Source organism: Hyperolius riggenbachi, chromosome 7 (assembly GCF_040937935.1).
Source record: "Hyperolius riggenbachi isolate aHypRig1 chromosome 7, aHypRig1.pri, whole genome shotgun sequence".
In the NCBI taxonomy this organism is placed as follows: Eukaryota; Metazoa; Chordata; class Amphibia; order Anura; family Hyperoliidae; genus Hyperolius; species Hyperolius riggenbachi.
In genome coordinates this window covers 97135099-97149777 of record NC_090652.1, presented here as the reverse complement: position 1 = coordinate 97149777, position 14679 = coordinate 97135099, and the positions used below count along the sequence as shown (strand labels likewise).

At 42.1% G+C, this 14679-nt stretch overlaps 1 protein-coding gene across 8 annotated transcripts in view; it reads left to right on the top strand.

The window, feature by feature from the left end:
• LOC137524482 (ankyrin repeat and fibronectin type-III domain-containing protein 1-like) overlaps window positions 1-14439 on the top strand; it is a 747681-nt gene extending 733242 nt beyond the window's left edge. For all 8 annotated transcript variants that reach the window (XM_068244405.1, XM_068244403.1, XM_068244402.1 and 5 more), the window contains 2 exons: window positions 1716-2431; window positions 13005-14439. In XM_068244405.1, the coding sequence (XP_068100506.1) occupies window positions 1716-2431; window positions 13005-13295 (1007 nt within the window). In that variant the 3' untranslated portion in view covers window positions 13296-14439. The remainder of the gene's footprint in view (window positions 1-1715; window positions 2432-13004) is intronic.
• The last annotated feature ends 240 nt before the right edge of the window (window positions 14440-14679 follow it).

Below are 14679 nucleotides of genomic sequence, written 5' to 3'. Positions count from 1 at the left end.
CAGGGCAAATCGGTTCATAGGGAGACCAGACAGAAGAGCGTTGCAGTAGTCAAGGCGGGAAATTATGAGGGCATGGATGAGGAGTTTGGTGGTGACAGAGGTCAGGAAAGGACAGATCTTGCAGATGTTAGAGGTGGAAGTTGGTGTTGGGTGTGTGTGTGGGGGGGGGGGGGGGCTAAAGGAGAGTGCAGAGTCCGGGGTGACACACAGACAGCGGGCTTGAGAGGTAGGGCGAATGGTAGTGTGGTTAACAGTGACATTTACATCTGGGAGGGTCTGGGATGGCCAGGGTGGGAAGATCATAAATACCATTTTGTCCAGGTGTAGTTTCAGGAACCTAGTAGACATCCAGGAGGAGATGACTGATAGGCAGGAGGAGACCTTGTCCATGGTAGTGGTGGCTAGGTCAGGGGTATGGAGGAAGATCTGGGTGTCATCTGCATACAGATGATAGTGAATAACCATGGAGGATGTGTACAGGGAGAACAGTAGGAGGCCAAGAACCGAGCCTTGGGGTACTCCTACCTAGAGGTGGTTGGGGGTGGATGAGGACTCATTGAGGGAGGTCTTAAAGGTGCGGTTGGAGAGGTAGGATGAGAGCCAGGCCAGGGCGAGGTCATGAATGCTGAGGGATTGGAGGAGTAGTGGATGGTCCACTGTGTCAAAAGCTGCTGAAAGGTCAAGGAGGAGGAGAATGGAGTATTTGCCTTCGGCTTTAGCTAAGGCGAGGTCATTGACCACTTTGGTGAGAGCTGTTTCGGTTGAGTGGGCAGGCCGAAATCCAGACTGCAGTGGGTCTAGCAGGGAGTTGGCATTGAGGTACCGGGTCAGGTGTTTGTGAACCAGACACTCAAGGAGTTTTGAGGCAAAGGGGAGGAGGGAGATAGGACGGTAGTTGGAGGGTAGTGAGGGGTCGAGGGAGGTTTTCTTAAAGCGGTTTAACACCCAGCATTACAACTTTGCTTTAAAAGATTGCTTACAGCTTACAAACTATTATGCCAGATTTTTTTTTAAGCAGAAATTCACTGAATGGGTTAAACATGACATTTTAGTGTTGGATTTAACTAGGAATCCGCATCCGTTCTTATCTGTAGTTACAAAATGTATCTTTATTTGTAATACAAATAGACCTTTGAAAAGCCTGCCGGGGAAGCCCTCTTTGTTCTCTCAGAGCAGTGTTTGTTTGTTACATTGTAGATAGATACATTTGTAACTAAACAAGCAAGCACGAGGAGCATTTCTAGCTAAATGCAGCACTAAAATGTCATGTTTTATCCATTCAGTGAATTTCTGCTAAAAAAAAAATCTGGCATAATAGTTTATAAGCTGTAAGCAATCTTTTAAAGCAAAGTTGAAATGCTGGGTGTTAGACCACTTTAAGCAGGGGTAGTACAGTATTTATATGCTGTATCATTATGTATCAAGTTAAAATTATGGTATTAGCATCTAAATGACCATCCCTAGTAGGAAATGAGCTGCAGATTCTGGACAAAACAGTTTCACTTCAGGTCTGCTGGAAGCTATCCCCCCCCCCCCCCCCCCTCCCATAGATACGGCTATAGACATATTTAGGGAACCTTGACTTCTGACACTGTTGCCCATACAGATTGCTGTGTTGCTTGTTCTGTACATCATGAAGCAGTAAGGACGATATACCATCCTACTATGTAGTACTTTCAAATATTATGAACTCATCCTGATCTTTGTACCTACAGATCTCCTTGCTGCTCCTTATTCTGACAATGAACTGTTGGATGTGAAGTTTGCAAACCAGTCTTCTCCTCTTCTAGACTCACATGGTATATCAGATGAGGAGGGTTCTTCTGAAGTGTTCCTTGCTACTGACAGTGATTATGATTCTAGCAGAGCCCAGAGTCCAAAGGAGTTAGACTTGGTTTATCCCTCAGGACCAGAATGTGGCAGGAGGACCATCCGTAGCTTCAGAGATGGAACGCCTGATGTCTTGCAAACTCATGAGCACAAAGTAATGACTCAGGAAGATGACCGACCACAGCAGCTGTACGATAGCGACTTTGTGCTTCCCAGCCGCCAGATTGAACTTTTACGCATCACAGAGAAGCGGCAAGCTTACTGTGTCCGCACCAGCAGCTTAGACTTCCCCAAACAACCCTACAAGGCATCTCGAAAGTCCTGCCCAGGTTCTGTAGACAGTTCCCCAACAGAAGCAAAACCTACAGCATATCGAAGTATTAGAGGGCTGAGGACAAGTACTTCATTTAGCCCAGATCTTGATCAATCATGTGACAACTCTCAGAGGATCTACCGTACACACTCTGTTGAGTGGACACAAAACTTCCAAGAGGCTTTGGAATCAAGAACTGTAGCAAGCCAAGGGAAAAAAAATAATTCTGTAACCTTACGGATATATCCTCAGTATGAGACTGGCCTATCTAAAGAAATGAGTGTTAAGGTACTGTAAAAAGAAATAATGCTGGTGTCTAAGTATATTGTTTTTATTGGATTTATTAACCTATATGTTGGCACAGGGGTTTTTATTCCAGAACATTTTCTGGTTTTCAAGGCCATTGTCCCATAACACCAAGTAATAAATGTATCTGTTTATAAGTGTTCAGTCCTTGGCCTTTTTTCTTGTCAGCCTGTTGTCCACTAGAACAGGGGTTTTCAGCTCAGTCCTCAAGTACCCCCAACAGTGCATGTTTTGCAGAAAACCACAGAGTTGAGAAACCCTGCACTAGACTGTAGGTAGATGGCTAAACTGATTAACCTGTTCCCTACCCTGGTCATTTTCACAGTTCAGCTCAGCTCTGATTACTTTGGCAATAACTTTAGCAATAATTATAACTAAATGATCTATGTATTGTTTTTTTCAGGACAAATTAGACTTTGTGGCTGATGTTTGATCGTAGTTATTACCTTATTTTCTATGCATTTTAAAAGGAAAATAAGGAAGAAAGTGAAAAAATACAATTTATCCACTTTCATACATAGTAGCTTTAAAGAGACTCTGTAACCTCAAAAACATCCCCTGGGGGGTACTCACCTCGGGTGGGGGAAGCCTCCGGATCCTAATGAGGCGTCCCACGCCGTCCTCTGTCCCACGGGGGTCTCGCTGCAGCCCTCCGAACAGCCGGCGACAGACCCGACTGTAAAAAATCAATATTTACCTTTGCTGGCTCCAGCGGGGGCGCTGTGGCTGCTTTCCGCTCCGAACTACACGGAAATACCCGATCTCAGTCGGGTCCGCTCTACTGCGCAGGCGCCGGAAACTTGCGCCTGCGCAGTAGAGCAGACCCGACGGTGCTCGGGTATTTCTGTGTAGTTCGGAGCCGACAGCCGTCAGAGCGCCTGCGCAGGAGCCGGGAAGGTAAATAATGATGTCATCTTGTACGGAGGGCTGCAGCGAGACCCCCGTGGGACAGAGGACGGCGTGGGAAGCCTCATTAGGATCCGGAGGCTTCCCCCACCCGAGGTGAGTACCCCCCAGGGGATCTTTTGATGTTACAGATCCTTTTTAATGTAGACCGTTCTATTGTATATTAACCACTTGCCGACCGCCCACAGCCGATGGGCAGCGGCAATGTGGCCCGCAGAACGACCACAATACGCACATTGGCGGCGGGTCGTTCTGCGCTTACCTGCCGGGGATCGCACGCTTCCTCCGGCAATAGGCCCCTAGCACACCTACTCATCAGATCAGGCCCTAATTTGCCCCATGTGGGTTCCTGATCACTCGGCCATACCCTCAGATCCCCCTCAAACCCCCTTCCGATCACCTCCCCAGTGCATTGATTGCATCTATTCTCCCCTCTAATCACCCCCTGAGACACCCATCAATCACCTCCTGTCACCCCCTAGCACTCCTATCCATCAGATCAGGCCGTAATCTGCCCCCTGCGGGCTTCTGTTCACCCGGCCAAACCCTCACCGCAGTGACAGAATTTTTTTTTCTGATCACTGCTGGTCTCTACGACTTAATTGTCGCTGAGACCAACAGTTATGCCACACAATACGCAACGCCAATCCAAGAAGCTACCATGCCCAGCCTTTTCGGTGGAAACCACTCCAAGTTTCCGACGTAACATTTTGTTGGGCCTTCTCCTTAAAGTGAACCGAGCACCTTTTTAGCACTCAGGACATTTCTATAGCACATGAAAAATGCATGCCAACAATCTGTTTCATTATTAACCACTTGAGGACCTAGGGCTTTACTCCCCTTAAGGACCGGCCACTTTTTTTCCATTCAGACCACTGCAGCTTTCACGGTTTATTGCTCGCTCATACAACCTACCACCTAAATGAATTTTGGCTCCTTTTCTTGGGACTAATAAAGCTTTCTTTTGATGCTATTTGATTGCTGATGCGATTTTTACTTTTTATTATATTCATCAAAAAAGACATGAATTTTGGCAAAAAAATGATTTTTTTTCACTTTCTGTGCTGACATTTTTCAAATAAAGTAAAATTTCTGTATACATGCAGCGCGAAAAATGTGGACAAACATGTTTTTTATTAAAAAAAAACCCCATTCAGCCTATATTTATTGGTTTGGGTAAAAGTTATAGCGTTTGCAAACTATGGTGCAAAAAGTGAATTTTCCCATTTTCCAGCATCTCTGCCTTTTCTGACCACCTGTCATGTTTCATGAGGGGCTAGAATTCCAGGATAGTATAAATACCCCCCAAATGACCCCATTTTGGAAAGAAGACATCCCAAAGTATTCACTGAGAGGCATAGTGAGTTCATAGAAGATATTATTTTTTGTCACAAGTAAGCGGAAAATGACACTTTGTGACAAAAAAAAAAAAAAAGTTTCTATTTCTTCTAACTTGCGACAAAAAAAAAATGAAACCTGCCACGGACTCACTATGCTCCTCTCTGAATACCTTGAAGTGTCTACTTTCCAAAATGGGGTCATTTGTGGGGTGTGTTTACTGTCCTGACATTTTGGGGGGTGCTATATTGTAAGCACCCCTGTAAAGCCTAAAGGTGCTCATAGGACTTTGGGCCCCTTAGCGCAGTTAGGCTGCAAAAAAGTGCCACACGTGGTATTGCCGTACTCAAGAGAAGTAGTATAATGTGTTTTGGGGTGTATTTTTACACATACCCATGCTGGGTGGGAGAAATATCTCTGTAAATGACAATTGTTTGATTTTTTTTACACACAATTGTCCATTTACAGAGAGATTTCTCCCACCCAGCATGGGTATGTGTAAAAATACACCCCAAAACACATTATACTACTTCTCTTGACTACGGCGATACCACATGTGTGGCACTTTTTTGCACCCTAACTGCGCTAAGGGGCCCAAAGTCCAATGAGTACCTTTAGGATTTCACAGGTCATTTTGAGAAATTTCGTTTCAAGACTACTCCTCACGGTTTAGGGCCCCTAAAATGCCAGGACAGTATAGGAACCCCACAAATGCCCCCATTTTAGAAGGAAGACACGCCAAGGTATTCCGTTAGGAGTATGGTGAGTTCATAGAAGATTTTATTTTTTGTCACAAGTTAGCGGAAAATGACACTTTGTGAAAAAAAACAAATAAAAATCAATTTCCGCTAACTTGTGACAAACAATAAAATCTTCTATGAACTCACCGTACTACTAACAGAATACCTTGGGGTGTCTTCTTTCTAAAATGGAGTCATTTGTGGGGTTCCTATACTGTCCTGGCATTTTAGGGGCCCTAAACCGTGAGGAGTAGTCTTGAAACGAAATTTCTCAAAATGACCTGTGAAATCCTAAAGGTACTCATTGGACTTTGGGCCCCTTAGCACAGTTAGGGTGCAAAAAAGTGCCACACATGTGGTATCGCCGTACTCAAGAGAAGTAGTATAATGTGTTTTGGGGTGTATTTTTACACATACCCATGCTGGGTGGGAGAAATCTCTCTGTAAATGGACAATTGTGTGTAAAAAAAAATCAAACAATTGTCATTTACAGAGGTATTTCTCCCACCCAGCATGGGTATGTGTAAAAATACACCCCAAAACACATTATACTACTTCTCCCGAGTACGGCGATACCACATGTGTGGCACTTTTTTGCACCCTAACTGCGCTAAGGGGCCCAAAGTCCAATGAGTACCTTTAGGATTTCACAGGTCATTTTTGTTTCAAGACTACTCCTCACGGTTTAGGGCCCCTAAAATGCCAGGGCAGTATAGGAACGCCACTAATGACCTCATTTTAGAAAGAAGACACCCCAAGGTATTCCGTTAGGAGTATGGTGAGTTCATAGAAGTTTTTATTTCTTTGTCACAAGTTAGCGGAAATTGATTTTAATTGTTTTTTTTTCACAAAGTGTCATTTTCCGCTAACTTGTGACAAAAAATAAAATCTTCTATGAACTCACCATACTCCTAACGGAATACCTTTGGGTGTCTTCTTTCTAGAATGGGGTCATTTGTGGGGTTCCTATACTGGCATTTTAGGGGCCCTAAACCGTGAGGAGTAGTCTTGAAACCAAATGTCGCAAAACGACCTGTGAAATCCTAAAGGTACTCATTGGACTTTGGGCCCCTTAGCGTACTTAGGGTGTAAAAAAGTGCCACACATGTGGTACCGCCGTACTCAGGAGAAGTAGTATAATGTGTTTTGGGGTGTATTTTTACACATACCCATGCTGGGTGGGAGAAATATCTCTGTAAATGACAATTGTTTGATTTTTTTTACACACAATTGTCCATTTACAGAGAGATTTCTCCCTCCCAGCATGGGTATGTGTAAAAATACACCCCAAAACACATTATACTAGTTTTCCTGAGTACGGCGGTACCACATGTGTGACACTTTTTTGCAGCCTAGGTGCGCTAAGGGGCCCAACGTCCTATTCACAGGTCATTTTGAGGCATTTGTTTTCTAGACTACTCCTCACGGTTTAGGGCCCCTAAAATGCCTGGGCAGTATAGGAACCCCACAAGTGACCCCATTTTAGAAAGAAGACACCCCAAGGTATTCCGTTAGGTGTATGGTGAGTTCATAGAAGATTTTATTTTTTGTCACAAGTTAGTGAAAATTGACACTTTGTGAAAAAAAAACAATAAAAATCAATTTCCGCTAACTTTTGACAAAAAATAAATTCTATGAACTCGTCATACACCTAACAGAATACCTTGGGGTGTCTTTTTTCTAAAATGGGGTCACTTGTGGGGTTCCTATACCGCCCTGGCATTTTACAGGCCTAAAACCGTGAGTAGTCTGGAAACCAAATGTCTCAAAATGACTGTTCAGGGGTATAAGCATCTGCAAATTTTGATGACAGGTGGTCTATGAGGGGGCGAATTTTGTGGAACCGGTCATAAGCAGGGTGGCCTTTTAGATGACAGGTTGTATTGGGCCTGATCTGATGGATAGGAGTGCTAGGGGGGTGACAGGAGGTGATTGAGGGTGTCTCACGGTGTGATTAGAGGGGGGAATAGATGCAAGCAATGCACTGGCGAGGTGATCAGGGCTGGGGTCTGAGGGCGTTTTAAGGGTGTGGGCGGGTGATTGAGTGCCCTAGGGGCAGATAGGGGTCTAATCTGATAGGTAGCAGTGACAGGGGGTGATTGATGGGTAATTAGTGGGTGTTTAGGGTAGAGAACAGATGTAAACACTGCACTTGGGAGGTGATCGGATGTTGGGTCTGCGGGCGATCTATTGGTGTGGGTGGGTGGATCACCTATCAATCACCCATCAATCACCCCCTGTCACTGCCACCCATCAATCACCCCCTGTCACTGCCACCCATCAATCACCCCCTGTCACTGCCACCCATCAATCAGCCCCTAACGGGCAATCTGATCACCCACCCACACCAATAGATCGCCCGCAGACCCAACATCCGATCACCTCCCAAGTGCAGTGTTTACATCTGTTCTCTACCCTAAACACCCACTAATTACCCATCAATCACCCCCTGTCACTGCTACCTATCAGATTAGACCCCTATCTGCCCCTAGGGCACTCAATCACCCGCCCACACCCTTAAAACGCCCTCAGACCCCAGCCCTGATCACCTCGCCAGTGCATTGCTTGCATCTATTCCCCCCTCTAATCACACCGTGAGACACCCTCAATCACCTCCTGTCACCCCCCTAGCACTCCTATCCATCAGATCAGGCCCAATACAACCTGTCATCTAAGAGGCCACCCTGCTTATGACCGGTTCCACAAAATTCGGCCCCTCATAGACCACCTGTCATCAAAATTTGCAGATGCTTATGCCCCTGAACAGGCATTTTGAGGCATTTGGTTTCCAGACTACTCCTCACGGTTTTGGGCCCCTAAAATGCCAGGGCAGTATAGGAACCCCACCAAGTGACCCCATTTTAGAAAGAAGACACCCCAAGGTATTCCGTTAGGTGTATGGTGAGCTCATAGAAGATTTTATTTTTTGTCACAAGTTAGTGGAAAATGACACTTTGTGAAAAAAAACAATAAAAATCAATTTCCGCTAACTTGTGACAAAAAATAAAATCTTCTATGAACTCACCATACAACTAACCGAATACCTTGGGGTGTCTTCCTTCTAAAATGGGGTCACTTGTGGGGTTCCTATACTGCCCTGGCATTTTAGGTGCCCTAAACCGTGAGAAGTAGTCTAGAAACCAAATGCCTCAAAATGACCTGTTAATAGGACATTGGGCCCCTTAGCGCACCTAGGCTGCAAAAAAGTGTCACACATGTGGTATCGCCGTACTCAGGAGAAGTAGTATAATGTGTTTTGGGGTGTATTTTTACACATACCCATGCTGGGTGGGAGAAATATCTCTGTAAATGGACAATTGTGTGTAAAAAAAAAAAATCAAAAAAATCTCATTTACAGAGATATTTCTCCCACCCAGCATGGGTATGTGTAAAAATACACCCCAAAACACATTATACTATTTCTCCAGAGTACGGCGATACCACATATGTGACCCCTTTTTGCAACCTAGGTGCGCTAAGGGGCCCAACGTCCTATGAGCACCTTTAGGCTTTACAGGGGTGCTTATAATTTAGCAACCCCCAAAATGCCAGGACAGTGAACACACCCCACAAATGACCCCATTTTGGAAAGTAGACACCCCAAGGTATTCAGAGAGGGGCATGGTGAGTCCGTGGCAGATTTCTTTTTTTTGTCACAAGTTAGCAGAAATGGAAACTTTTTTTTCTTTGTTTTGTTTTTTTTTGTTTCAAAGTGTCATTTTCCGCTAACTTGTGACAAAAAATAAAATCTTCTATGAACTCACCATGCCTCTTAGTGAATACTATGGGATGTCTTCTTTCCAAAATGGTGTCATTTGGGGGGTATTTATACTATCCCGGAATTTTAGCACCTCATGAAACCTGACAGGTGTTCAGAAAAGTCAGAGATGCTTCAAACTGGGAAAATTCACTTTTCGCACCATAGTTTGTAGTTTGTAAACGCTATACCTTTTACCCAAACCAATAAATATACACTTCGATTTTTTTTAAATCAAAGACATGTAGCAGAATAAATTTGGACAAAAATGTATATAGAAATGTTACTTTATTTGAAAAATGTCAGCACAGAAAGTAAAAAAAAAAATCATCAAAAAAGACATGAATTTTGTCAAAAAATGAATAGAATAAAAACTAAAAATCACAGCAGCAATCAAATAGCACCAAAAGAAAGCTGTATTAGTGACAAGAAAAGAAGGGAAAATTCATTTAGATGGTAGGTTGTATGACCGAGCAATAAACCGTGAAAGCTGCAGTGGTCTGAAAGGAAAAAAAGGCTCTGGTCCTTAAGGGGTAGAAAGACTGTGGTCCTCAAGTGGTTAAACCTACACATTTTATTTGTCTAACCCTCCTGTTTATTTAAACAGTTCATTTGTTTTGATAATGTATTGGATGTAACAATTAAGTACTGTATACAATCTGCTACTGTCTACTCCTGGAATGTGTAGTTTACACTTGTTTACTAATTAACTCTGCCATTGAATTCCCTGGAAGGAGGAGAGGGATTTGCTATCATTCCTTTACAACTCTGTAGTAATGTTATCAGGTCAGAGATAAACAGTGTTATCTAAAATTTTGTAGGGAGGAGAGTGCAGAGACTTATATTCACGTCATAGGGACAGGAAGTGGTTAAATCATTTAAAGTATTGTGTGAAATATGGTGTATAATACACTTTACCTCATCTAAAAACAGCCTGTTTCACTGGTTTCATTCCTATGCTCTTTTTTCTCCATAGTGAAAAAAAGAGACAAAATTCATAAAATAGGTAGTCTGGCCACCTTGTAGAAAACATATTTACTGCACAGAAAGCAATATTGTGCAAATCTCCCTATGGCCTAGTTCACAGTTCTCACCTGTGTTGCAGAATAATTCTGCATATCAGCTCACACTGACCCTATCATTCTATGAACCTGTTTACAGTATAGCATTGTAACAGATTGCGTTATTCTAACTCGTTGTATACAGGCATAGTAGTAAAGTCTGTCCATTCTCCATTGCAAATCACACTCATAACACACGTTATCCAACTGACTACTTTAGCGAATCCAGCCTACAAAAGTTCACGTTTCATGAGTAGTGAAGAAATGGGAGTTCTGTGTGGATTTTATTGCTGTGTCCACTACGGATATTCTGACAACAGAATCCCCAGGATTTAATGGACTAGTGTAAAAATGTAAAATACATGTAAACGCATACAAGACACATATTTCTTCCATGGTAAAATGAGCCATAAATTACTTTTTTCCTATGTTGCGGTCGCTTATAATAGGTAGTAGAAATCTGACATTACTGACAGGTTTTGGACTAGTCCATCTCTTCATAGGGGATTCTCAGCATGGCCTTTATTCTGTATAAAGACACTCCTAGAAAAAGATTTATAAAAAGAAGCTGGCCAGCCTCCCTGCTCTCTGCACACTTTTTTGAGAGTTCATGCCATTCATTAAAGGGCAACTGTATCGGGAGGTATGTGGAGGCTGCCATATTTATTTCCTTGTAAACCTCTAATAAGTTTAGCCATACACCCTGAATAAGCATGCAGCAGGTTGGGGGTTTCTGACATTTTTGTCAGATCTAACAAGATTAGCCGCATGCTTGTTTCAGGTGTGATTCACACGCTGCTGCAGTCAAAAAGATCAGCAGGGCTGCCAGGCAACTGGTATTATTTAAAAGTAACTAAATATGGCAGACTCCATGGTCTTCTAGGAGAAAAGTAGTTTATGGCTCATTTTACTCTAGAAGAAACTTACTTCTTATCTGTAATAAGTTTACATATATTTTAAGATTTTTGTGACAGTGGTCCTTTAACCTACCTGGCGTTAGGATGATTTCCAGATTTAGGGTCTAAAAGCTGTGTAATTTTTTCACAAGCTTTTAGACCCTAAAAACATGAAAAAAAAAAAAAAACATACCACAGAGATATCTGCTGCAGCTCCTGCACTCAGTCACAGGTTTACCACTCTGACCTGCAGATTTCCATCCCGAGCATGACTTGGGATTAATGCTAAGTAATTTAAGTAGTAATCAGGGTTCGTTTTTTTTTACATAAAGAGGGTTAACTCTGATTTATTTAATGTTATATGAATGGCCAAGAACCATGTCCTCACTGCAAACATCACTTGTTAACCATTTCAGCCCGCGGGGATTTCTCACCTTATGCATCAGAGCAATTTTCACCTCCCATTCATTCGCTAATAACTTTATCACAATTTATTGATCTATATCTTGTTTTTCCGCCACTAATTAAGCTTTCTTTGGGTGGTACATTTTGCTAAGAATTATTTTTTTATAAATGCATTTTAACAGGATTAATAAGAAAAAAATGGAAAAAATTCATGATTTCTCAGTTTTCGGCCATTATACCTTTAAAATAATCCACGCTACCATAATTGAAACCTATGTATTTTGTTTGCCCGTTTGTCTCGGTTATGACACCATTTAAATTTTGTCCCCATCACAATGTATGGCGCCAATATTTTATTTGGAAATAAAGGTGCATTTTTTCCATTTTGCGTCCATCACTATTTACAAGCTTATAATTTAAAAAAATGTTTGTAGTATACCCCTTCAAATGCATATTTATAAAGTTCAGAACCTTAGGTAACTATTTGTCTTTTTTTTTTTTTGTATTGTAATTTTTTTTCCCATTAAAAATTTTGAGTAATATTTTGGTGTGGGAAATAAACAGTTAATTTTTAATGTTATTATATGTGTAAATTGTAATGTAAAAAATATGTAGATGTCGTTTTACTATTTGGCCACAAGATGGCCACCTTGAATATTTTTTTTCCCCTCCTTGTGCTTCTCACTAAGCGGAAGCACAAGGGGGATGCAGAAATTTGTCCGGGCAGAAAGAATGAAGTCTCTTGTAAGAGCGCTTTGGTTTTTCTGCTGGGGAGACGGATCGGTGATCGGGAACCATGTTCCCGTTCACTGATCCCAGGGCTACTGGGGGACAGCACGGGGGCGCGCCCGTAGTCGCGCGCAGGAGCGTGCCAAAGCGCTGCTCCGCAGTAGAGCAGAAATAGTTAATATCCCTTTCATGACTTGCTGTTACATATGACATTGTTGCAGCAGGCTAGAAATGTCAGCAAAAAAAAAGTCACATACAATATACATTCAGGGGCGTAGCAATCCCCCCTGCAACCGGGGGCCCAGAGGCTTTGGGGGACCGTCCACTTCCCTCTCCCCAACTGCAAGTGCAGCCAGTTAGCAAAGAAACCTCCCAATTCACTCACAAAAACTGTGTGCAGAAGCGTGTGTAATTTTTTCCTGCTTCCAGATGCTGCTTCACAGCAGGGCACTCTCTGTTGCCATTCGCCTGCTCCCAATCATGTGACCCGCATGGGGTTTGGGGACAAAGGGGGCCCCATGCTATCGGTTTTGCACAGGGGCCCTATTAAGTCTAGTTATGCTCCTAGTATACATGTATATTGGGCTCAAGCTATTGGGTGTCAAAAAGAATTGTAGTTTTATTAGGTCCTCTGAAGTTTTTGTTGAATGTATAAAATAATTTAAAACCAAATTTAGTTCTTTAAAACTGGTCGTTTATTTTTTTATTCTTATGTGAATGCAGTTGCACATTACGAGCAAGACAGAAGCCCAGGAAGTTGTAAAACTGGTGGTCCTCCAGATGAATGAAATCTCCAGAAGCATGCTGGGAAGTGCAGAAGGGTACTGCTATGCCGAAGACCAGCTAGATCACTTTGCACTCGTTTTCACTTCAGAAAACAACAAGGAACAGTGGTTGGCTGACAATTTTCTACCTTTCTCGCTACAGAACATGTGGAACAAGGGACATTTCTCTGTGCGGATCCGAGAGACCTCTCCATTACACTTTCAGTTTGGTCCTGCTACAACAGTATGAGTGTGTGGCCTGAGTTATTGTTCCGAGGGACTGTCAGTTTAAATTCAATGCTTCCTTTGCTCAGTAAAGCATATTCCCTGCCCAGAAGTGTGGGTTCTGGTTAGAATTAGGTTTTACATTTTTTTCCCTCGTCAACCAAAGACTTTTCCTGAGAACGAAAGAAATTTGACTGGCACATGAGAACGTATCTTTTACCACAACATCTTCACTGGAAAGGAATTTGGAAAGAGTATTTTTAGAAGAACAACACAGAACATACCACTCGCACCAAAAGAAGCAATACATATTTCTGCTCCCCTCCACCCCATTCAACAAAACATTTGGGTTTTATTGATGTGTAAGCCACAAAGACTTAATGGGACATTGGATGCCTGTCTGCCTGTATGTATCCAGAGCAAAAGAACAAACAGATAATAACCACAAGAAATTATTGCTTTTTTATGAAGAAAAAATGTTTATTGTGCTTGTTTTATTGTATCCTGGGAAAAAAAAAATATTTTGTTGCACAATTGTTCCTAAAACAAAGTGTTTTTTTCTATAAAAAAAAAAATAAAAAATTGAAAAAAAAGTATCAAGTACCGGGGAAGCTTGGCACTGTTTGTCAACTGCTTTCACCTAGTATGCTCTCATTTCAACAAAAAAAAATGCCTCTTAATAGGTCTCCCTTCATCACTATGGAGTCCGTGCCACAGCTAAGTTTCCTATCTCCGTTTCGGTGGTTGTGATTTGGCTTGCGTATGTTCAAACCGCATGATGTTTTCAAAGTACTCCTCTGTTACTCAATGGGTATACTGAAATCTTTTGTGGTCCATGGTACAGATTGGCAGCTCTTCCATGAGAATATCAATGGACTTTATTCTCAAGGACGCACCTGTCCAAAGTCAAACATAAGCAAACTGGTTTTTGAATTTTGTGGAAATATGTTTGAAGAAGTGTTTTATTATCATGCATTGATCTTGTACTCTTTGCTCCTACCTCTGGCACTTGTCCTCTGCCATTTTTGCTTTTCCTTGAAACCATCTTTCTGTTGTCTTCAAATGAGCCAGTTGATGACAAAAAAAGCATATATAATTTGCTGTTTTTATTTCTGTAAAAATAAAGACACCACAAAGTGTTGAACAAAATATAAAGCACCGGTGCTATTATTGTACAGCTATTAAAACATTTTGTCAATATCAAACAGTTGTGTCATTTTGAAAAACAGTTCATGAAAACTTAATTTGTGATGAGTAAAAACGTTTGTCTAAGAAATAGTGTAACAGATTATCTCCATTTTAGCAGAAACTGGTGAATGGAGGCAACCCAAAATATAAACCATTAAAAACGGCTTTCGGAAAGCATAGCAGCCATTACAACCATATAATTAACATTTTTGTAATGCACA